Source organism: Nyctereutes procyonoides, unplaced genomic scaffold (genome assembly GCF_905146905.1).
Source record: "Nyctereutes procyonoides isolate TBG_1078 unplaced genomic scaffold, NYPRO_anot_genome, whole genome shotgun sequence".
Classification (NCBI taxonomy): Eukaryota; Metazoa; Chordata; class Mammalia; order Carnivora; family Canidae; genus Nyctereutes; species Nyctereutes procyonoides.
Window position 1 is genome coordinate 23,851,533 of NW_026575122.1, and position 22,869 is coordinate 23,874,401.

The following is a 22,869-nucleotide window of genomic DNA, read 5'->3' on the forward strand; positions in this document are numbered from 1 at the left end:
CAAACTAGAAGTTTTAAGGAGATGCACTTGTACTTTTCAAAAGCTAATAAATTATTTTCCTTTAATTCAACATTCATTTATTCCTAGACCAGAGGCTGGCAAACTTTGGTCCACAAGTCAGACTTTTTGTAGCCTTTTTTCTATATGGCCCACAAGCTAAGAATGCTTTTTACATTTTTAAAGGGATGTTTGAAACAATAACCAAACAATAAAGAATATGCCACAGGGACTGAATATGAAAACCTAAAATATTTACTCTCTGGTCCTTTACATAAAAACTTTGCCAACCCCTGCTCCAGAGACGAGGAAAGTGCTATCCAATACAGCTTTCTCCAACGACAGCAGTGTTCTGTACTTGTGCCAATACGCAGCTGCAGTCCAAGCCACATGTGGCTATTGAGCACTTGAACTTGTGCTGAGTCTGCTGTGTCTGCTTAGTATCTAACAGAGAACCTAGCACAGTAAATAAATGAACTGCTATACATGATGTTCAAAAAGAAATAACTGCGCTAGGATGAAACAAAATACCTACTTTCAAACTGCTGTCCTAGGCTAGTGAGAGGAGATGTTCAAGTCTGTAACTGGGAAGGGTGCTCTGGGCAGGGCAGGCTAATAGTGCCAAGAAAGTCACGTAGGCCTTCCCAGAGGAGGTGTGCTTGAAGTGAGTTTTGAAAGAAAATCAGTAAGAGTTCCTCAATTGACAAAGACCCAGAAAGGATTCCGGCAGAAGAAAGAGTCATGAGGGTAGTCAGAGGGCTGTAAGAGATAGTATCTCACTCAGGGTAAGCAAATGGAAGTGCCTGGAGTCCAAGGTGTATATAGGGATGGCATGCGCGTGGGACATTTCAAGCTGTGGCTTGAAAATGAGGCATCCTGGGTACCGGAGTGTCATACCCTCTGATGCTCCATCTTCAGATTTGGCTTGCCCTCAGGCCGCCCTAACCCAGTCACCCTGTGATGAGGCCCAAGCGCAGCACCTCCAACCTTACTGTCTTTCTTCTGGATTTACCATAAAGGGGGTGTGTGTCAGAGCACAGTGTGAGCCCAGTCACTCTGGGTGTGCCAGACAGGAAAGAGAAGAAAACAAACAGAGATTGTAACTGACCTTTTCCAAAGCTGCCTCTGTCAACATTCACGAAGAGTGACTCTATGAAGCAGGTGACTAGTGGTATAACCTTCTCCTTCTCTAGAGGTCTGTACAAGAAGTTGGGAGACAAAGGGAAAAGTTCAAACTGGCATTCAGTGGCTTTGTCAGGGAATGGCAAGGAGTGGCTAACAAATACTTAAATCAGCACACTAAGTGCCTCTTTCAAATCTAACCATAGTTTATTTTCTCACCTAATATGAGGTAACACGACAAGGGCTGCCCAAGACTGTGAGAGGTAAGTAATATCTTTATCTGGGGGTAGCTGAATTATAGACAAGAGGTGGTCCAATACTGGGATCTGTTCTTTTCCTCCCTTGGGTCTAGTCTTCTTCTGCCTTAAATAGGATCTGAAGGAAAAGAAAAACGAATGTTTGAAAGAGGAGACAATATAATCGCTCTTGCCCTCTGAAGTTTGAAATAAACCTGGTTCCTCTCCATGCATGGAACATTTGTCCGGGGGAGGGAAGCAGTGGGTGAACATAAATAACTAAACAAATGGGACTCATTTACTGATTTTCAGTGAGAGGCTTTTTCGATGCCTTTGGTTCTACTTTCTTCTAATTTTCTATTTTAATTTGCTTTGTAACTTAAAGCCAAGTCTCTTCTGGTTTTAGCTGCTATTTCTGAATTTTCTGATTCATTCTGATTCGGTCTTTTCTGTTCACTCTGCTGATGGACATGTTTTTTGAACACTGGAGAGGTAATATGTTGTAATTAACAGACTTCCTCTAGTCCCTCCTTCCTTCTTGACACAAATTTTACTACTTTACAAATGTCACTGAAGTGATTACGATGGAGAAGTAACTTTCTCCACTTCTTAAATCTCATAGATGTTTACTCAATGACATTTTCTGACATGACATTTGGCTTTAGGTATCTGTGACTTTGGCACTATTCTTTGTTTGCCTCTTTTCCTTTTTGCCAATGAACTGCACCTAGGTTCTATTTGAAAGACAGAAATCTAATTGAAAGAAAAGTCACAGAAACAGTACGTAAAATGATTTGTTCTGATTAATTTACCCCCCCATGTCCAGTTTGGTTAGCTTGTGACACATGAGAAGTGGAAGATCAGGTTTCTATTCTTGTGTCTTTGTGATCATGAAAATTAACTTAAAAAGTTCTATTCTTTTTTGTTTCAGACTTACCAAGACACTGAATGTTTGGAAATTACAATTGTTTAGTTAATTTCACTGATAATTTCTGATAGTCATTACACTTTGATATAGTCTTTCTAGTAGTAAAGACTCAACAATCTGCAAAAATCCTACAAGAAAACAGACGCTTTGGGGAAAAAAAAAAAAAAGGTGGGTCATTGCCCTGCTTCATCACACCTGCCAATGAGCTCCTCCAATAAAATCCACACTCTGAATCTCACCTTATAACGCCCCATGTGATCTGATCCTGGCCTGCACCTCATTCTACTTTCCTCCTTGCTCAATGCTCTGTACCCACACAGGCTTTCTTTTTGTTCCTCAAACATACTGGACTTATTCATATCCTAGAACTTTTACACTAAGTCTTCCCTCCACCTGGAAAGCCTTTTGCCTAGATCTTTGCAAGGCTGCATCCTTCCCATCATTACAATTAGTCCAAAAGTTCCTTCCCCCAAGAGGAGTCATGTTGCCTTCCCATTCATTCTCCCTCTCAACACCTTAGTTTTATTTTTCTTTTTATTATTAAAATTATCTTGCTTATTTATCTCACATCCCAAGAATGTCATCGCCTCAAAAACAGGTAAACTCTTATTCATTATTATATCCCAATGCCTAGAACACTGCCTGATATAATTAGCATTTGTCAATTGATAAAATAATCGTATCTTCTAAAGAATCTTTTTCATATCCATTATCTCTTTCTAGTCTCACAACAAATCTGTGAGATAGGTGAATGGAGTATTACTAAGAATTACTGAGAATATTCAGACAAAGATGACCATTCACATATATCCTATCTCTGTGGGAGTTGCAGAGGGATGTTTTCCCAGAGGAAGAACACAGAAGCTGTGCAAATGCCTTAAGATAACATGCCTCCATTTATTTATTTATTCTTATCATGACATACTTCAAGAAGGACCTGAGATGGCTGAGGTGGCCTCACACACGCCAACAAAGCAGCTTCATTTCCACTGCTCAGAAGCCACAGTCTGGGCTGCATGCAAGGAATGTGCCTGTTAGAACCTGGCTTGGTGTTGCAATCAAGATAAAAAAATCCAAGAGAATAATTCTACAGGAGTTACTAATTATTCACTCCTCAGGAATCAAAGCTCAGTAAACTGAAAAACCAACAAGATTCTATTAGCATGTTTTGATACAGAAGCTACTTCTAAGGTCAGTAGAAGAGCAACATGTGAAGAAGAGGAGTTCTTCCAGAATCTCAAGCTGATCCAGAATCATAAAGTAACTCTGCATGTGTGACTGTGGGAACAATAACATCCATCTCAAAGAATACTATGATGCTTGAAAGCTGAGTACTCAGCAAAAACTCAAGGAATGTTCATCTATTCCTACTGCCCCAAAGCACACCACAAATGCAGCAAGTCTAACAAATCCCAGAGGAAAAAAGAAACTTAAGCATAAACATATAGGAATTTGATAAGGGAACTGATTTCCTAACCTGTAACTTCTAAAAACTCAACCACAATTACTGGAAAAATGGTAAGCAGAATCCTCTCACATATTTATATAAGTCTTCTTTTCAACATCTAAGGGTACAATTTATTTTTAATGCAATTAAGAAAGTAATCCATGGCTCTTTTAACAATTCAAACAATGCAAAGGTATATAATCTAAAAGTTAACAGTCACTTCTTTCTTCCCCTTCCCAGCCTCCTAACATAAACAAAGTTAAAAGTTTTGTGTGTCCTTAGGGAGATGCCAATTCTCCCCAAATTGATCTGCAGGTTTAAGGCAATTACAAATAAAATCCTAGCAAGTTTTTTTTGTAGACATAGAGAAGATTCTTCTAAAATTTATATAGAACAGCAAACGACCAGGAATAGCTGAAACAATCCCCACCCCCCACCCCCCCAAAAAAAACAGAATGGGAGGAATGAGGATTTTTATTTTCAGGATTTCAAGACTTACCTTAGAGTTATTGTAGTAAGACAGTATGGTATTAGAGGAAGAGAATACATGGATTGATGGAAGAGAATAGAGAACCCAGAAATAGAGCCACACATACATGCCCAACTGATCTGACAAAGGTGCAGAAGAAGTTCAATGAAGAAGAATAGTCTTTTCAACAAATGTTGCCAGAACAGTGGGCATCCACAGGCAAAAACAAAACTTGACCTGAACCTCACACCTTATATAAAAATTAACTCAAAATGGATCATGGACTTAAATGTAAGACATAAAACTATGAAACTTTTAGAAAAGTAGGAGAAAATATCTAGGACCTACAGCTAGGCAAAGAGTTCTTGGAATTGACATCAAATGGCCTGATCCATTAAAGAACAGTTGGTCAACTGAACCTCATCAAAATCTAAAATGGTGGTCTGTGAAAAATCTTAAGTGAACAAAGACAAGCTATCAACTAAAACAATAAATCTGCAAACCATTTATCTGACAAAAAAACCTTTGTCTAGAATATACGTCTTCTCAGAATTCAACAGTAAAGAAACAATCCAGTTAGAAAACCGGCCAAGGAAATGAATAGATATTTCACTAAAGAGGATATACACATAACATACATATAAACCCAGGAAAAGATGGTCAACATCATTAGCCATTAACAAGATGCAATTTAAAATCAGTGAGGGGATCCCTGGGTGGCTCAGTGGTTTAGCACCTGCCTTTGGCCCGGGGCGTGATCCTGGAGTCCCGGGATCAAGTCCCACGTCGGGCTCCCTGCATGGAGCCTGCTTCTCCTTCTGCCTCTGTCTCTGCCACCCCCCCTCTATGTCTATCATAAATGAATAAATAAAATATTAAAATATTTTAATATTAATATTAAATAATATTTAATATCAATTAATATTATATTATTAATATTATTATAATTATTAATAATTAATAATTATTATATTATTATTAATTATTATTTTAATATTATATTATTATATTATAATATAAATAATATTTAATATTAATTAATATTTTAATATTAATATTAAAATAAAATCACAGTGAGATTTCACTATATCTTATTGGACTGGCAAAAAATAAAGCCAGTGATAATAACAAATGCTGGAGAGGATGCAGAGAAACTTGATCATACACACTGCTGGAGGCATATAAAATGGCATAAACACTCTGGAAAACTGCTGGCAGCTTCTCATCAAACGGAGACGTACTTTTGATGTATAACTTAATTCCACTTTTGGGCATTTATCTCAGAGCAACAAAAAGTTATGTACATGAATGTTTGTAACAGCCTTTTTCATACTAGCCAAAAACTAGAAGTGACCTAAATATCTTTCAACAAGTCCGTCATTACATGGACTATGCTACATCCATGCCACAGGCTGCTACTCCAGAACAAGCACATGAAAAGATGTTCAACAGAGGGATGGACTCTTGATATACACAACCTGGATGGGTCTCAAGGGAACTGCATGACTGAAAGACAATCTCAAAGGTCTACTCTTACATTCTATTTATATAATATTCTTAAAATGACACAATCATAAAAATAGAGAACAGATTAGTAATTGCCAGGGGTTAAGAATGGAGAGTGGAGTGTCTGAGTGACTGTGGCTATCAAAAGGTTGCATAAGAGATCCTTGTGATGATGGAACAGTTCTATATCTTGACTCTGGCAGTGGTTATGAATCTATACGTGATAAAACTGCATAGCACCATACCGCCATATACACACAAACCCAGAGATGAGTGCGTGTAAAATTGATGAAATTTGAAAACTGTCAATTTTATGGTTGTGATATCACAGTTAACTTATGCAAGATGTTACCACTGGGAGAAGCTGGATAAAGACTACACAGGACCTTTCTACACTATTTCTTTCAATAGCATATGAATGTAGTTATTTTAAAATAAAAGATTTAAAAAATTAATAATCATCTCTTTCTTTCACATACCATCCTCCTGACATTAACTAGGTTAACCTGTTTGTGTATCCTTCCACATCTTTTCCTTTAAAAAAAAAAATTTAAAGATTTTATTTATTTATTCATGAGATACACAGAGAAAGAGGCAGAGACATAGGCAGAGGGAGAAGCAGACTCCATGCTGAGAGCCTGATACGGGACTCAATCCCGGGACTCTATGACCATGCCCTGCCCCGAAGGCAGACAGACGCTCAACCGCTGAGCCACCCAGGCATCCCTTCCACATCTTTTCCTTTGCTTATTTACACTTTTTGTTTTAACTCTGAAAAATGAATTCATACTCAACAACCATTCTACAACTTGCTTTTTTCACAGAACAATATATCATGGATACCTTCCCAGTTAATATATAGAGATCCTCATTTTTTACAGTATTCTTGATGCATTATAAAATGGGTAATCCTACTAATATTACAGGGAACAAACACTTAGAACTTACCCCACCGTCTGATGTGAAAAAACCAGAGGGTACTTCTCAATTGCCATTGAGCCAGCAGTGGGAGGTGCTGCTTTGTTCAGAATAAGTTTAGCCAAAACGGCCAGAGCTTCATCTTTGGCAGTAGCCTCATCAGTCAAAAAGCAATTTTCAATATACAAGAGAAAGCTGGGTAGAAAAAGCTAAAAATAAGAAAGGAAATCACATTTATTAACAGATATACATTTCATAACACTAAGGAAGAGAAGATTCTAACACATCCACAGAGGGAAAAAAAGATCAGAAACACAGGATCAGAAATCATAAAGGCATTAGACCTCTCCACAGAAACAATGCAAGCTAGAAGACCATGGAACAATGCGTAAAAAAAACTGAAGGAGAATGACAAAATCTATAATTCTATAACTCATTCTACTAGCAATATGAATAAAGACATTTTCCAAGGTAATAAGTCTCAAATTTTTATTTCTATTCGTCCTTTCTCTAGAACCTCCAGAAAATGTCTATCATCAAAATAAAGAGCAAACTAAAACAAGGGAAAGGTTTGAGAACCAGGAAATAGGAGAAAAGCAAAAGGAAGTCCTGTTATGACATCTGTGCCATGGGTTGAGAAAGCAACCCATTCAGACTTGCACTGCTCCAGGAGAATTGATTCCAGGAAAGGAAAGAAAAACAAAAACTTGAGCTGATAAGTTTTCTGACATGTGAAAAGGATTTTAGAATGCTGCTGACAGACAGACTCATTGACCAGCTATTCAGGGAAAATAGTTTCTAGTTTTTAAAGGATGAGGTAATCTATAACTTCAGGGAAAGTGAAAAAGTATACAAAAAAAAAAAAAGAAAGAAAGAAAGAAAAGAAAAGAAAAGAAAAGAAAAGAAAAGAAAAGAAAGAAAGAAACATAAAATACTCCTTGTTTTTAGAAAGGTTAACTTTATGGTGATTAAGAATCCAACCAAAATTTGTGATGTAACTCTATTGAACGAGAGGTATAAAAGAACCAGAACACATCCACCATAGGAGGAAGTCTACAGAAGAGTACTAGAACTAATGGATCAAGGAAAAGCAGTGCATTAGAAAACATAAAGGAACAGAAAAATATAGACAAAACCCAAGAAGAGATGTGGTTGTTCTCAGTGAGGAAGAAGTTAATAGAAATCAAGTGACTAACTTTGTGCCTCTGACTTTTAAAACTCTATACAAAGGGTACTCTGACAAAAATAAGATGTTTATAAAAAGACCAGAGTGAACAGGAGTGAAGGAGAAGATGTAGTTGGTAAGAAAACCAGAGCAAGGTAAAGGGCTCTCACCAGATAGTACAGAACAGGGCTAGGATATGCATGAAGAACGTTTTTCTTGAAGCAAATCAGAATATATTAATGACTACAGGGAAAATCAGAGAACAGACATAGAGACAGGCTTCAATGAGGTATGCAATGGCTGATCAGTTACAAGAAGTGGCAAATATTTGATGGAAGGGAAGGGAAAGGGATAAAATAAACTCAAGATTTAATGGGAAGAATTTCTACCTCATTACATCAGGTATTTACTCAGTAGCAATGAAGTGCATTAGCAACCTTCCTGCAGTCCAAATGTTTCAGAAACAATTTTCTATGCCTCAAATTCACATGAAAATTCCTTAATGTCTTTTTTCAATTTTACCACATGGTTCTATTAACTTCCTAAAGGATTATTTAAAAATAAGTTGATTATCTAATGTTATTTTAAATGCCTTAGCATCTGGAATAAAGTTTTACTTATAAACTAAAATTGAAACATAACTGCATTAAAAAATATGGACTAAAATATCAAGTACTTACTCTATTCCTCTCAAACAAAAATCATAGCATTTTTAAGCTTATTTTATCATGACAGATTCATAACAAAACAAATTCAAAACCTGAGTTGCTCACCTGCTCAAACTGCTTCATGACAAACATAACTTCAGAAAATTCCAAAATTAAACGTCTTTCAAATCTGCTCTCAAAAGTCTGTAGACCACAGGTAAAAAACAGTAAGTGCACAGAGAATACTTTCCCTATTCGTGAAAATAAAAAACATCCCACACCTTCAAGGTCCTCTAACTTGCAAGCAGGAAGTGGTGGGATGCTTGATACAAGTTAGTAAGAGTCATTGGGAGGCAAAAAGAACTTGATGACTAAATTTGCCACCACACAGAGGGGCACATCAGGGATGAGATACAGGCACTGAACCCTTCTCCTTCAGAAAGCAGCTGGAGTAAGGGAGGGGCAGGCACACTTCAACCAGTTTTCTGTATAAATGCTCTGCCCTTCAGCTGAAAGAACTTATAGACGTTAGGGGCACTGGGTTTTTAGAGATCATGCAGGGCTCTGCCTAAGAGCTGCTTAGTCACTTCACAAAGAGAATTAGGAAAGGGCGAGCAGCACTGTTTTACACCTTTCTCCATACTGCTTACTGCTGCACTGCAGGAACCTAGGAGGAATCTAACTGGTTTTTCTATTTTCAATCCCACTTCCTTATAAGCCATTTTCTAAACTCATCAAAATGCAAATCTTATCAAATCATTATTACCCTGCTTAAAATTTCTCCAGGGCTTTTCAATACTTGCAGGATAAAACTCAACCTAACTTTTCAAAGTCAAGCAGAGCCTCGCTAATACACACACTTCCTTATGTACCCATGTGCTCAGCAGGCATACATTTTCGGACTCCAGGTATATTTAACCCCTTCACTGACTGGCAGATACTATTTAACCTTCAAGGACTATCCCAAATATAAGTCCTTTGAAAAGTATTCTCTGCCCCTCAACCTCACGCAGAATTAATCATTATGCTTCAATATGACATCAATAGATTAATTCAACAGATTATAACAGCTCACTCCCAGGGCCCCACTTCCCTAACAGTCAAAAACCACAGGTACCATAATGTCCATCCTGAATACCTAGTCCATACCCAGCACATGGTAAGTGATACACATTTGTTGAATACTTGCTGAACATTTATTTTATCACACTTTGCTTTGCCTCTTCCTATTACAGTGTGCAACTCACTCCTTAAAAAGATTATAAATTTCCTGAAGGCAGAGCCTTGCTACACTTCATTTGTATTCCCGAGGAAGCTTAGTCAATGCTAAATATCTAATTAACTACTCAATATTTGTTGAAGTAAATTACTTTTTGAATGGTTTCTCTGATAAGGGTCTCTGGCAAGGAAACATTTTCACCCAGGATTAAAGCAGAAATTACAGCCAAGAGGGTTTCCCGGCAAGTTGTAGAAAGATTGGCTATTTGTAACGTCTGAGATAACACCTGTAAAATAAAAGAAGAAATAATGCACACTTAGAATAGCTTTTAATGAACAAACTCAAAGCAAATGAAGTTGGGAACTCACCTTACAAACATCAACAGGTTTGGTTATCTTTGATCCATTCCCATGTTTCACAAGTATCAGATATGTTTCTAACAACCTTCCTATCTGTTCAGAACTTTCCCCACAGTTAGCTGTGGTTACTTTTGTATGTAGATCTAAGAGTGATTCCTGCCAATGAAGAAATTAACAGAAAGAATAACTATAAGATATCAAACTCATCTGTTAACCTAATAATGAAAGTATTGGGTGAAGCAGTTCAAATTTTCACATTCTTTTATTTTGAAAGAAAGACATATTTACCAGGAGTCACTAAGGCTACTACTAATAACTAACATTTTTGAGTGCAAGGCTGTAAAGTGCTTTGTAAGTATTTATTCACAACCCTCATAGCAACCATGATGTATTGAATATTACTAACCCATAGTCTCACCAGATGAAAAAACTGGGGAATAGAGATTTAAGTAACCTTCCCAAGTCAGTGACAAAGCCAAGATTCAAAGGGAGGCTGTCTGGCTCCAAAGGCTGTGCTCTTAACCATTATGCTCTACTCATCTCAAAATATCAAAAAAATACAGAAGATGGGGGGCTGGAGGGAAGGGGTAAAGTACAAAGAAAACAATTATAAAATATAATCTCCAGGAGTGGTCTAACCTGAGAGCAAGAAGAATCAACTCTTGGGCCCCCAGTTACATACAAATCCTTAAAAATTAGAACTCACTTGCAAACATTCAAAAAATGTATCAAAATGTTCTTTGTAGATGTAGAACACAGTGGATTTGACCATGTTTTTGAGTGTTTCTCCAACTAAAATCCATGGTAGTTGAGTTTCTGTTTCAGTAACAGGTCCTAGTTTTTGCAAAATTAGTTTCACTGCCTGTGGGAATCCAATAATTATTAAAATGGACATGTACACTCCTTTTTTAAGTAATACACTGTTATTTCCCACTCTGATTACTCCCCGCTCTGATTAAGCTATATTGAAATCTGATCTGGACTAATCAAAGATACGGCAGCTTTGACGGTTGAGCTAACTACAGGTCCCAAAAGGAATTTCTAAACTAGCATGGAGAATTTTACCATCCAACCACTCACTCTTCAACTCATTAATAAATTTATGTTACCTCTAGGATCCAGAATAAAGAAAACAGCAATGATTCTATAAGTAAATATGCCTAATTACTTACAGCCTACATTAGGTAATAAGCATTCTTATTAAAGCCCTAATGCTCCCCATTTAGTGCTTTTTATTTATCCCACACTATGCTCTCTCTACACCATTTACATAAACCTCATCTATTTTTTTTTTTTTTTTAATTTCTTTCACATAGACTCAGAATATCCTCCCGGTCATTTACCTTTCCTGTACAGGAATGAAACATGTTTCTAACTCCTTTGCACATTTCAAAGAGCAACTGTCCAACTCCTTCTACCTTTTCTGGATGTCCATCAAGATCAACAAACATTAAATTGAAAAGTGCATTTTTATCAGAAACCTAAAACACAAAATACAAATGGAAAATTGTATTTACAACACAACAAATCCAAATGAAGACATATCTACTATTCCACAGGTTCATAGTTAAATGTAATTGGGATAAAATTCTAAAAGGAAGAGACACAGTGATTTCAAACTACTATAATGATATATACCACTTCTAATTTCACACACAACACTGATTCAGGAAATAATATGAAGGTGTGTGCCAAGGAAAACTATAGAAGACATTTTATCTTTTAAAGTAAATCATATACTTATGAGTAGAAAAGAAATTAATACCAGTGTTTTTGTTTCATTACAAGAACCTTCTAAAATCTACAATGGAAACACATGCAACATTATGGTATCAATTTCTTCCAGGAAATTATTATAAAAGTTTCTATTACTCTCACCATTTATTTACTGACTTGAATCAGAGGGCACTTCTGATATGCATACAATGAAAGCTACCAAAAACCTAAATAACAATAAAAGAATGACTCAAAATTTTTCCCATTAGTGAGCAAAGATAACCTAATGATGAGATAAACTCAAAATAGTAATATTTTGAAGGTCTCTTCATATATATATATATATATACACACACACATATATACACATATGTATTTATATATACACATATAAAAATATATATATACAAATATAAAAACATTAGTCCATAATAACATGATAAAAGATATCTGCTTCTCATCAGATTCTTGATTAATGAACAATAAATAAATATCAAAAATAAATAAATAAATAAATAAGATATCAAACTAACCTTTCTCATCAAAAAAGTAAAACTTTCAGCAGCAAAATTTCTTATATGTAGTTTTTTATGAGCCAGGAGTGTACTGTACATGCTAAATTAGAAAATAAGACATGTTTAATTTAATCACATTTTAATAAGTATACACTCCATGTCAACGATATGCCCCACACTGTGCTAGGTATGCAAGGAACACACTGCAAATATAAAGAAAGTGGTTTAAAATCTCATTCAGTTACAAGACAGAAGATGAAGGTAACAGACATGAAAAATCCTAGAATTGGTGGTGCAGGACTTACAAAAGACTCCATGAATAGCTAAAACTTGTAGTGATTCCTGAATGATGAGAAAAATCCAGGTGGGTACTGGAAGGCCTATGACTAGAGATAAAAGTGAAAGCACAGACAGGCAGGGCAGAAATTATCACAGCCAAAGGACAAGGAGGCTAGTCCATCTGAAGGAGAAAAGGTGATGTGGTTGGGGAGGGCTACTGCAGACAAAGCTGCTCAGGTAAACAGGTGGCTCTGAACACAACACAGAGGAAACTAGACATTGGCTTACACCTCTGTCGCCTCCTCTAACCAACACAATCCCCTGGAGTATAGATATTGTCACTCTGGCTTCAGATAACAAGCCAGAAAGGCCAAGCAACCTGCTCAAGGTCACAGAGCCACATAGCTATAACTAATTACTTGTATGATCATGTTGTTTAAACTGGTCTCCCTAATGACAGGAGAGCACAGATTAGATCGCTCCTATTTTCACCATATCCTCAGTAGCTCACACTTCCTTGCCCACAGCAGGTACTAATAAATATTGGCTTAATAAAAACTGAGTATTTCAGAGAGATTAATTTACTAATAGTATGCAGGATGAAATAAACGAAGAAGCTGGCAGTCCAACTAGAAAGCTGCTCAAGTCATGGGAGCGTGGGCAAACATGGGCATGAAAGAGGCTTGTGACAGAGGGAAATGCTGAAAGATGGACCCAAGAGACATTTTAGAAGCCCTTGCAGTGGCAGCAGACCTTACAGTACCCACAAAGCGCTCATGATTTGGACTCTACTAATAAGACATGGCACTGTCTAATTACTCTCCCCTTATACACACTGCGGCACGACCCAGGACTTGCTGTTCCTCACACATGCCAGGTATGCACCTAACATGTTCTCTTGCTAAAGTATAAACTTTGGACAAAGAGGGATTTTCATCTGTTTTATTTGCAATTTTACTACAAATGCTGTATGCACAGACGGTGCTCAATAAATACTTACTGAACTGAGGGAGCAAATGAATAACAGAAACAAGAGTCCTTGAAGACAATGGCATCAAAAACACCTCTAAGACACCAAGCCTCAGGTGACAGGAAGAAAAATGGAATCACTGTTGGAAAATGGGCAACTAAACAGGGCCTAGCATAGAGTGTATATTTACTGAACACATGAATGAATGAAGAGTTAGTTTGAGTAGGAATGCATTGACTTTGGTTTCAGTACGACTTTAAGAGAAAATATCCAGGCTATTGAAGATGTCACACCAAGAGCAGATAAATTTAGAAGTGGAAAGTCTGACTCAGGAGATATGATATAAAAGAAACAACAGAAGTCATGAAACCAAAAAAGCTATACAAGGGTCCCTACCCCCTTATCTGTGGTTTCACTATCCATGGTCTCAGTCACCTGTGGTCAGCTGCAGGCTCGAATCAGATGCTGCTCCTACTCATCATCGTCAGAAGGTCCCTAGGAGCCCAGCATTAAGCCATAAGGCTACGTCACTGTTCACCTCACTTGATCTCATCATGTAGGCATTTTATCATCTCGCATCAATACGAGAATCACGAAGATGGTACAATAAGGTATTTTCAAAGAGAGACCACATTCATAAAACTTTTATTACAGTGTGGTGTCATAATTGTTCTAGTTGTTGTTAATTTCTTGCTGTGCATTTTAAATTATACTTTACCATACGTACGTATGCATAGGTAAAAACCACATATAGAGCTCAGTACTGTCTGTGCTTTCAGGCATCTACTAGGGGTTGCAGAACAAACCTCACACATGATGGGGTACTGCTGTGTTGCCTAAATAGTCTCGGTTTCTAATACATTTTACCAAAAGCTTCACAGAGAGCTAGTAAAGGCTGGAAAAATATTTCTTCCTCATTCTTTGTTCAAAGGAGGATAAAGGGCAAAGTTCAACAAAGGGTAGAGTGAAGGGGGAGTTGATACAAAAACAAAATCTATAGCCCTATCCCATACCCATACCTATGTTTGGAAGGAGAGTGGTAATCTTACACATTCCTGTGGCAATGAAAGTATATAGAAATAATCAGTAAACCAAGTGGGAAATTCCGGCAAGCCCCAGACTGAAATCAATCATAAACAACCTTTCTCTTAAACAGAAAGCAACCATGGAATTCGTCCTCTTTCCCTGTCTATATCTGCTCACAATGTTCCCTAAGTGTCTCTTTGGGCTTATTAAATAAGTTAGAGGCTGGGTCAATGCAGATATCTAAGACTGGATTCTTTAAGAGTTCACAGGTTTGTAAAGGACATCGTTACGTTGTGAACAAACAATCATTAACAGAGGTTGTGTGATGTAAGTGTAGAGAATGCCAGAGGGGTTCAGAGTTCAAAGGTTACACCTCTGGCTAAGCTGCCCAGAAATATCTGTGGAGGTTATGAAAACCAAGCTTGGCTTTGACGGTGAGAGGCAGTATTTTGGTAGCTGGAGATAAGAGAAGATCAGGTCACTGTACACTAATAGAATAGACCATAGACCCTTTTGGCCGGAGAACCAACTTCGTAGGATGAGAGACTGAGCTGGAAAGGCAGTACGGAGTCAGACAGAACCCAAGGAAAAAATCATCAAAAGGCCACGTCAGAGTCAGGCAGCTATGTCGGCAGGTTTGCATGATGGATACTGTGCATATGGGATGGGAGTGAGAAATCCTGGTTCTCAGTATTGATAAAGACTGCACTTGACTGAAAAATAAAAACTTGAAGTGTAAATGCTGAAAAATTTCATTACTGAGGGGGACTGTTCTAGTTAAGAAGCCTCAAGCACACAACTGTGTTCACAAAGGCTATCTTGAATATTTAACAGGTGTATATTGCTTTTGCTCTCAAAACTGATGCAGGTTGGGAGCGGGACTGATCGTAGACAGACTTTAGAAATCTTTTTGGGATTATGGAAATGTTCTTAAAATGGATTATGGTGAGATTTGCACAACTTCATAAAATTACTAAACAGCACTGGATTGTAGATAAGATAAAATAAAACTCAAAAGCAACAAAACAAACTGAAACCCGTCTTAGAGAGAGGAAGAGTCACCTGTATATATTGGACATGTCCTTCACCATTTGCCTCCACAGGTACTTGTAAAGATAGGACAATGAGGTGAAAGCCCATTCTAGTAACTCCGTGTCCTGAGTCTCCAGGATTGAGGTGATAGTCAGGAAAAAGTCCTGAAAATGTGGATAGAAGTCCATCTGCAGATCTCGTGCCAACTGTACAACCAAACTGGATTAAAAATAAGTAGAAGTAACTGATTGAGACACATATGTCAAAAAACAAAGACCGCAAATCTATTTCACAAATGATAGCAGACTGAAACCTTCCAAACAAAGTCTAAAGACATAAAAAATATTTTACATTTTAAGGGTTTAGCAAAGAAATCGGGCTGGAACAAGAAGGTGTGCTTTATCAAAAGTTATGCTCAGCCATTCCTGCAGTGTGAAAGAAAAACGGGGTTTTCTTAAATGTATAAAACAAAAGCAAAAAAAAAGAGGATACCTCTAAGATTCTGTTTTTTGGCAAGGCACTAATGTTCTGATCTAGCGGAAAAGGTAAAATTCTTGTTTTAAATTCAAACACCAGATCTGAGGCAAATGTAGCAATAAAACACAACTTTTTTTTCTTTCTAAAGATTATTTATTTGAGAGAGGGAGACAGAAAGAGCAAGCATGAGCTAGGGAGGGGCAGAAGGGGTGGGAGAAGTATTCTCCACTGAGCAGGGAGTTTGATATGGGGCTTGATTCCAGGACCTCAGGATCATGACCTGAGCCAAAGTCAGATGCTTAACCGACTGAGCCACCCAGGTGCCCCATAAAATACAACCTTTCTTAAAAGTGAGATAAATGTCATTGAGCTTTCTCTCAACATACTTACTCCAAAAGGGGCTGATAGGCAAAACTGTTCTTGATTTGCAGGTGAGTCTTCAAACTCTGAACTATCTCATTTTGATGATAGACCAACTGATTGAAGGACTGGCATTTGTCAATAACTTCTTTGTAAAATTTGCCTGGGGGTGGGGAAGGAGGGAAAATAGAGAATAGGTTCTGCTTTTCTATCATACCACTATTTAGTTATTTTGAACACAACAAGTACAAATGTTGGGAGAATAAAATAGAAACAAAATAGAAAATACCAAAGTGTTCTGTAAGGTTCAATTCTCTCCATTTCAGCAGACCCTCAAAAAAGTAGGTTTCAACTTCCTGCCAAGATTAAAGCAGTCCATTAATCAGGCAACTCAAACATTATGATCAAAGTAAACAGGAATTTTGATATATTAATACCTCAAGACAATGATAATAATCAAGAGTTTAAAAACATTTCTTTTAAAGAGCATTAACACACTTAAAAAGCAATCAGGTATACAGTATGGGCATATGGTTCATAAAAATAATATTTTATTGATTTGGTTGCAACAAATAATTCTCTAATACCTATGTAATAGTCACACTAACGAGAAAAAATTTTTTTTCAGTTTTCTACAATTTTAGGCCCAGAAAAAAATATGCTGACCCCTACAATTTTTTTTTGGAAATACGAATTACAACTCTGTGGAGAAGTACTCTGGCAATTATTAAAATGAAAAACAACCAGGTATGTCTTCTGACCTATCAATTCCTCTTTAGAGATATTTCTTATAATATTTACAAACACACCAGTATAAAGATGTTTATTCAGCTTTCTTGTAGTGGGGGGGGGAAACATAAAACAGCTTCAATATCTAACAATAGGAAAGTGCTTGATGTAACTTATGGTCCATACATACTAAGGTATATTACGTGGCTATTAAAAATAGTTCTATCTTATATTGAATTAGAATGATGCTGATGATAAACCCCTAAAGTGATAAAAGCAAGTTATATAGTGAAGGATATAAGAGGAACCATTCTTAAAAAAAAAAAAAAAGACCTCTATAAATCACACATTTGTACATATTTGTCTAAGAAAAAAGTACAGAAGAATACATATATACAAAATTGTCAGTATTAGTTTCCTTGACAATAAGGAGCGTGAAGGGTGAGATAACAGGTTTTTTCTAAGTTCACAAATATGCTGTCATGTTATTTAGCTTATTATTACAGTATATTTTACTTTGTACTTTGAAAACTAAAATCAATAAATTATTACCCTGTGTGTGTGCGTGTGTGACAGACAGGGAGTATGGAGAGAGAGAGTACAAATTAGTACACACACAAGCATGTCAAATCTTCTATAATCTCAAAAAAAAAGGGTAAACCTTTAAACTGTGCTTTGCAATTCTTTAAAAAATAAAAGTGAAGGAAAATCAATAGGCAGAATAGAGGGAAAGAAAGAGGATCCCATTAAATTTTGTTGTCTCTTAAGGCAGTAGGGAAATATGCCTCAGTTTAAAACCTAAATGTAGAAGACATTTCCAGACTAGCAGAGTGACTGGGACCTATCAGCGGTTTGTCCCTGTCCCCTTGCAGTGTGAGTCAGGGCTCCCACCACAAAGGGATGGAGGCTATTTCCTCACTCCTTGAATCTGGCCTGGCTTTCTGACTTGCTCTGACCATAGTGCACAATGGAAATGATCTCGTAACTGCCAAAGTTAGGCTCCAGAGGCTTTGTAGCTTCTGCTTTCCCACTCTCAAAAAAGATTCTGCCATCATGAAAGAAGCCTAGTCTACCTTGCCGGAGAATAAGACGCCATGAGGACAACCACAACTAACAAGATCCAGAAGGTGACTGAGACCAATGTGGACCATCTAGCCCAAGATCCTCTCCTAGACTTTCTTCTCTACTAACGTGACATTCTACCTCTTACCCATCTACCTCATCCGTGGCTTAACCTATAAACCATACACTGAATGCTAAATCTGTAATTCCACGTCCAAAGTCATCTGTACTTCTCCAGATCCACATATCCAGATATCTTCTGGACACCATCACATAGACAGCCGTAGGTATATCAAATTCAACAAGCTCCAAATGGAACCAACCCTGTGCTTCTCTTCCTATAAATCTATCTTGATAAGTAACATCCTCAACCACCCAGTTGTTAGAACCAAAAACCTTAACCCCCTACCAGCAGATCACAAGTCCTATCCACCCTACTTTTTTAGTATCTCTGGAATCCTTCCCTTCTCTCCATCTTGACTCCTGCTACTACAATAATTTCTTACTTGGATGACTACCATACCCTCACACCTGGCTGGCCTGACTCCAATCCCATTCTTTCTTTCACAGTAAAGCCAAAAAGATCTAAAACTTAAACTTGATCATGTCACTCACTCGTTTGCCTCAAAACCCCCGAAGGATATCCCATAGCTTCAGGATAAAATGCACACTTAGCTTGACATATGAAGTCCTTTATGCTCCTTGATTTTTCTTCAGCTTTATCTCAGCTTTATCCCTCCCCTATCCCAGTCATCATCAACACAGACAAACACCATACATACAATTATAACCTCATTGAAATGTTTTGGTTTCCCAGTTTCTTGAATGTGACATGTATTTTCTAGCATCTGTTTATAAGGCTTTTCTCTCAGTTTGAAACATCTCCTGTCTTCTTTGCCATGCTGCATCCTATACAAATAACAAGACTCAATTCAGCTATCATCTTGTCTACATTACCTTTTCAACACCCTACCATATACTCACAAGGAATTTAGGTTAGCCTCCTTCGGGATGAGTTGCCAAAGCATTATGTGTTTACCCAGATCGTATCACTTAATTCGCTAAATTCACACACAGGAGATAAGGCATCCAAAGAGACAATGAGCAAAGTCTGACCAGAGCCAAGTGAAGAACTAAGAACCAAGTGAAGTTGAATCCCTAAGTGAAAGGCACGATATACAGGACCTTAAAAGGCAAACAAAGAAATAATGACTTGATGTGGGAAAACAAGATTTTTAAGTAGAGGTGTGACTGAGTTAAGGGCATGGTTAGAACTAGAAAAATTATGTTGTGTATCCCCTTTCTTTTTATAAAGGAGGAAACTAAGCCCCAGGAAAGTGATGTGCTCAAAATCTCTTTAAAATGGTAGCTTCAGGGGACGCCTGGGTGGCTCAGTGGTTGAGCATCTGCTTTTAGCTCGGGGCATGATCCTGGAGTCCTGCATCGGGCTCCCCATAGGGAGCCTGCTTCTCCCTCTGCCTGTGTCTCTGCCTGTGTGTCTCTCATAAATAAATAAATAAAATCTTAAAAAAAAAATGGTAGCTTAAGGAATATGAATCTGCAGCAGAGCTCAGAATGCCCATGGGAAAGGGAGAGGCTGGAATCACAGAAGCCATCTAAGCCATCAAGTTAACTGTCTAACACAGCATTACCCAATAGAACTTTTTGCAGTGATGGAAATATTCTGTATCTGCACTTGTGCAACATTGTAGTAACAAGCCACGTATGGCTATTGAGCCTTTGGATTTGAATTTCCTTTAATTTACATCTAATTTACCATGTGTAGTAGCTACTGTATAAAAATCACATAGGTCTAATGCATTTCATTTTCCAAAAGGAGTGGCCTGAAACACAATTCATTTCTACTAAGAGGAGAGACTAAAAAACCCAACTATGAATATTTGAAGATTGGCTAATACAACATTCTCTTACCTCATCATAGTTTGTAGTTCTATCAATCCGGTGAATAATATCAATATTCACATTCCCCAGTCGTTCAGCAAATGTAAGAAACTGTGGGAGGGGGATAATTAACATACAATCATCATTCAATACATATGCCATCTTGAATACCCATTTTGAGTGCACTGTATACTAATCACATGTTGACCATTTCCTTGTGAGAACAAAGTTTAAACTTTCAATAAACCTCCTCGTGTCCTGTCATTACAAATAAGGGTATGGTGTACTTGCAATGTCAGATTTGTATTTTTCAACCAATCATAAAATATAATTGTGTTTTGAAACTCGAAGTAGACATCACTGATGAGTCACAAAAGTGTAAAAAACAAAAAGACAGTCTTAGATGCCCTGCACAACTTAATGAAAATAATTAAATACTTCCATGAGTGTATTTGCAAAAGTTCAGTTATGTCTTTTCAAATAAAATTTCCATGCTAGACTGTGATAGGACCCAGGTGAAAGTTGGCGGTGTGGCCTCACCAGACCTACTGCTAGGTTTCAAGACCGGCTACAAGCACAGGGATCTGGTTAAGTTGTTGCAACAGCAGTGTCATCAGACAATGCAGACACACGGTTGCACAGTAACAGAAATTCTCAGGGAACCAGCAGAAAGTGAGGTCACAGCCCATTAGCTGGAAATCATTCACCTCCTCTCGCCGGCTCGCTTCCCAATCTAGTCTTTAAGAATAAAGGCGATGGGGATCCCTGGGTGGTGCAGCGGTTTGGCTGGAGACCCGGGATCGAGTCCCACGTCAGGCTCCCGGTGCATGGAGCCTGCTTCTCCCTCTGCCTGTGTCTCTGCCTCTCTCTCTCTCTCTGTATGACTATCATAAATAAATAACAAAAAAAATTAAAAGAAAAAAAGAATAAAGGCGATGGAGAGCATCTCCTAAGCAGTTAGTCCGTGATCAGGAATTTAATTCTGGGCCACGGGAATCCCAGGCAGGCCTGACCCCACAAACCACCGGCGGTCTCCTGCCCGGACGTCGTTCCTCACCACATGTTTACTAAGCCTGGCAAGTCTCCCTCTTGGGCCCGATAAGGGACTCAAGCTGGGCCCAGACACCCACACCACGGTTCCGGGCCCAGGTTCCTTCGCTCACCCTGTACGTGTTCTCGGTCTTGTGGGAGACGGGCTTTGTCTTCATGGCTGCAGAGAGGCGGGGGCACGCAAGGACCTAAGTGGGGGCGACGGAATGCAATCCACGGTACGGAGGGAACCCCGCTGACTGTCCTGCACACTCCGGCTCCCACGAGCTCAGACCTCATCACATGCGGCTCGCACCCCTGGGCGCCGCCATGTTGGAGGACGGGGAGGCGCCTGGGAGGATCACGTGGACGGAAGCAGCGCCAGGGCCGGCGCAGCCTACTGGGACCGGCGGGCCCTCGGGCGGTTCTGCGGCTGAGGGCTTGGGTTTATTTTTCTCCTTTCAGGAAAGCGCTAGAATAAAAATGTGTGTTTTTATTATAAAAGAACACTTGCCCGTCGGCATTGTCAGCTAGCAGCCTTACCCTTCAGGATGCACCCTGCAAACCTCTTTACGTCAATAATTTCAATTAAGCACACCGTGAACGCTCAGTGAACATAAAGAGCATTTTTTTTCTTATTTATTTACATTTTTAAAAATTTAAATTCAATTTCCAACATTACAATATAACACCCAGTGCATATTTTTAAACCCATTTGGCATATGAAGAAAGCGGGAATGCGCCCTGGCATGTGGCAGTCTAGCAGAGGTCTCCCAGCATCAGTCTGATACTCTTAATAATTACCACCTAAATAAAGTTGAAAAACAGGAAAGGATTTTTAGGGGAAGAAAAGTCTTAGAGTTTGACGTGCAGTTAATATGTCAGTGTTTTTCCTCCCGCTCTTATGTTGTGAGACATTAATTGTAAAAATAGTTGTGTGTGTGCATTTTTGTCACTCATTCAACAAGTATTTCTTGAGACTCTACTATGGGCCATGCCCTGTTCTGTGAGCCGAACAAGACAAACACAATAATAATTCTGTTTGGAAGTATTTAATGCAAGATGTTTACCTCTTAGGTAAGAAGAGATGTTGAGTAGAGGACTGAATGCGTTCCTGTCCAGATGGCACCGTAGGGGTCAGAGCTGGAGGTGTGACTTAAATGACTGAAATACTCTTCACTGCTGAACCATGTGGAGAATTTAATGCCATGGAACTGGTTGTGATCATTTAAGGAGAGAGTGATGAAAAGGATGAAGAAAAGAAAAGGATCCAGTTGGACCTTGGGGTGCTCCAACACTTGGCAGTAGACTGGAAGGGGAATGGGGTGGATAGAGCCAGTGACATAGATAGGGACCAGTCTTGGCATGGAAGAAGAACCAGGGGTCAACTATGCTGGAAGCTGAGGCTAGGAAAGCAGCTGTCAAATCTGACAAGGTGAAGGTCACTGGTGACCTTGACAGGTACAGTCCTGTGTTGAAGAAAGGAAGAAAAACACGCGTGGATTGTGGAGGAAATCGAGTAAGGAAGTGAAGTAGGTATAACACTTTCGTATTATCGATTGCATTACGACAGGAGTATTTTCTATGTCATCACGGAGTTGCTTTAAGTATTTTTAATGGCTCCATAGCATGTATGGATTTTTTAATGATAAAATATAGAAGTGCCCAATATTTGGCTGGTTTCCAGTAAGCTAATTGTTTTTGTTGTTTGTTTTTTAGGTAGAGCTTCACCTTAATGCATCACAGCTCTCTTAAGGAA

General features: G+C 38.3%; 1 protein-coding gene across 1 annotated transcript in view; it reads right to left on the reverse strand.

Moving 5' to 3' along the window:
• The window catches only part of UTP20 (UTP20 small subunit processome component), a 96,841-nt gene extending 75,391 nt beyond the window's left edge, over positions 1-21,450 (reverse strand). Inside the window, exons 1-14 of the mRNA XM_055336275.1 lie at positions 21,245-21,450; positions 20,112-20,192; positions 16,678-16,744; positions 16,419-16,551; positions 15,582-15,770; positions 12,263-12,344; positions 11,357-11,494; positions 10,720-10,875; positions 10,023-10,169; positions 9,806-9,940; positions 8,562-8,639; positions 6,654-6,832; positions 1,339-1,494; positions 1,106-1,194 (exon numbers count right to left, since the gene is read on the reverse strand). Coding sequence (XP_055192250.1) covers positions 1,106-1,194; positions 1,339-1,494; positions 6,654-6,832; positions 8,562-8,639; positions 9,806-9,940; positions 10,023-10,169; positions 10,720-10,875; positions 11,357-11,494; positions 12,263-12,344; positions 15,582-15,770; positions 16,419-16,551; positions 16,678-16,744; positions 20,112-20,192; positions 21,245-21,289 — 1,675 coding nt within the window. The 5' untranslated portion in view covers positions 21,290-21,450. The remainder of the gene's footprint in view (positions 1-1,105; positions 1,195-1,338; positions 1,495-6,653; positions 6,833-8,561; positions 8,640-9,805; positions 9,941-10,022; positions 10,170-10,719; positions 10,876-11,356; positions 11,495-12,262; positions 12,345-15,581; positions 15,771-16,418; positions 16,552-16,677; positions 16,745-20,111; positions 20,193-21,244) is intronic.
• Positions 21,451-22,869: the final 1,419 nt, after the last annotated feature.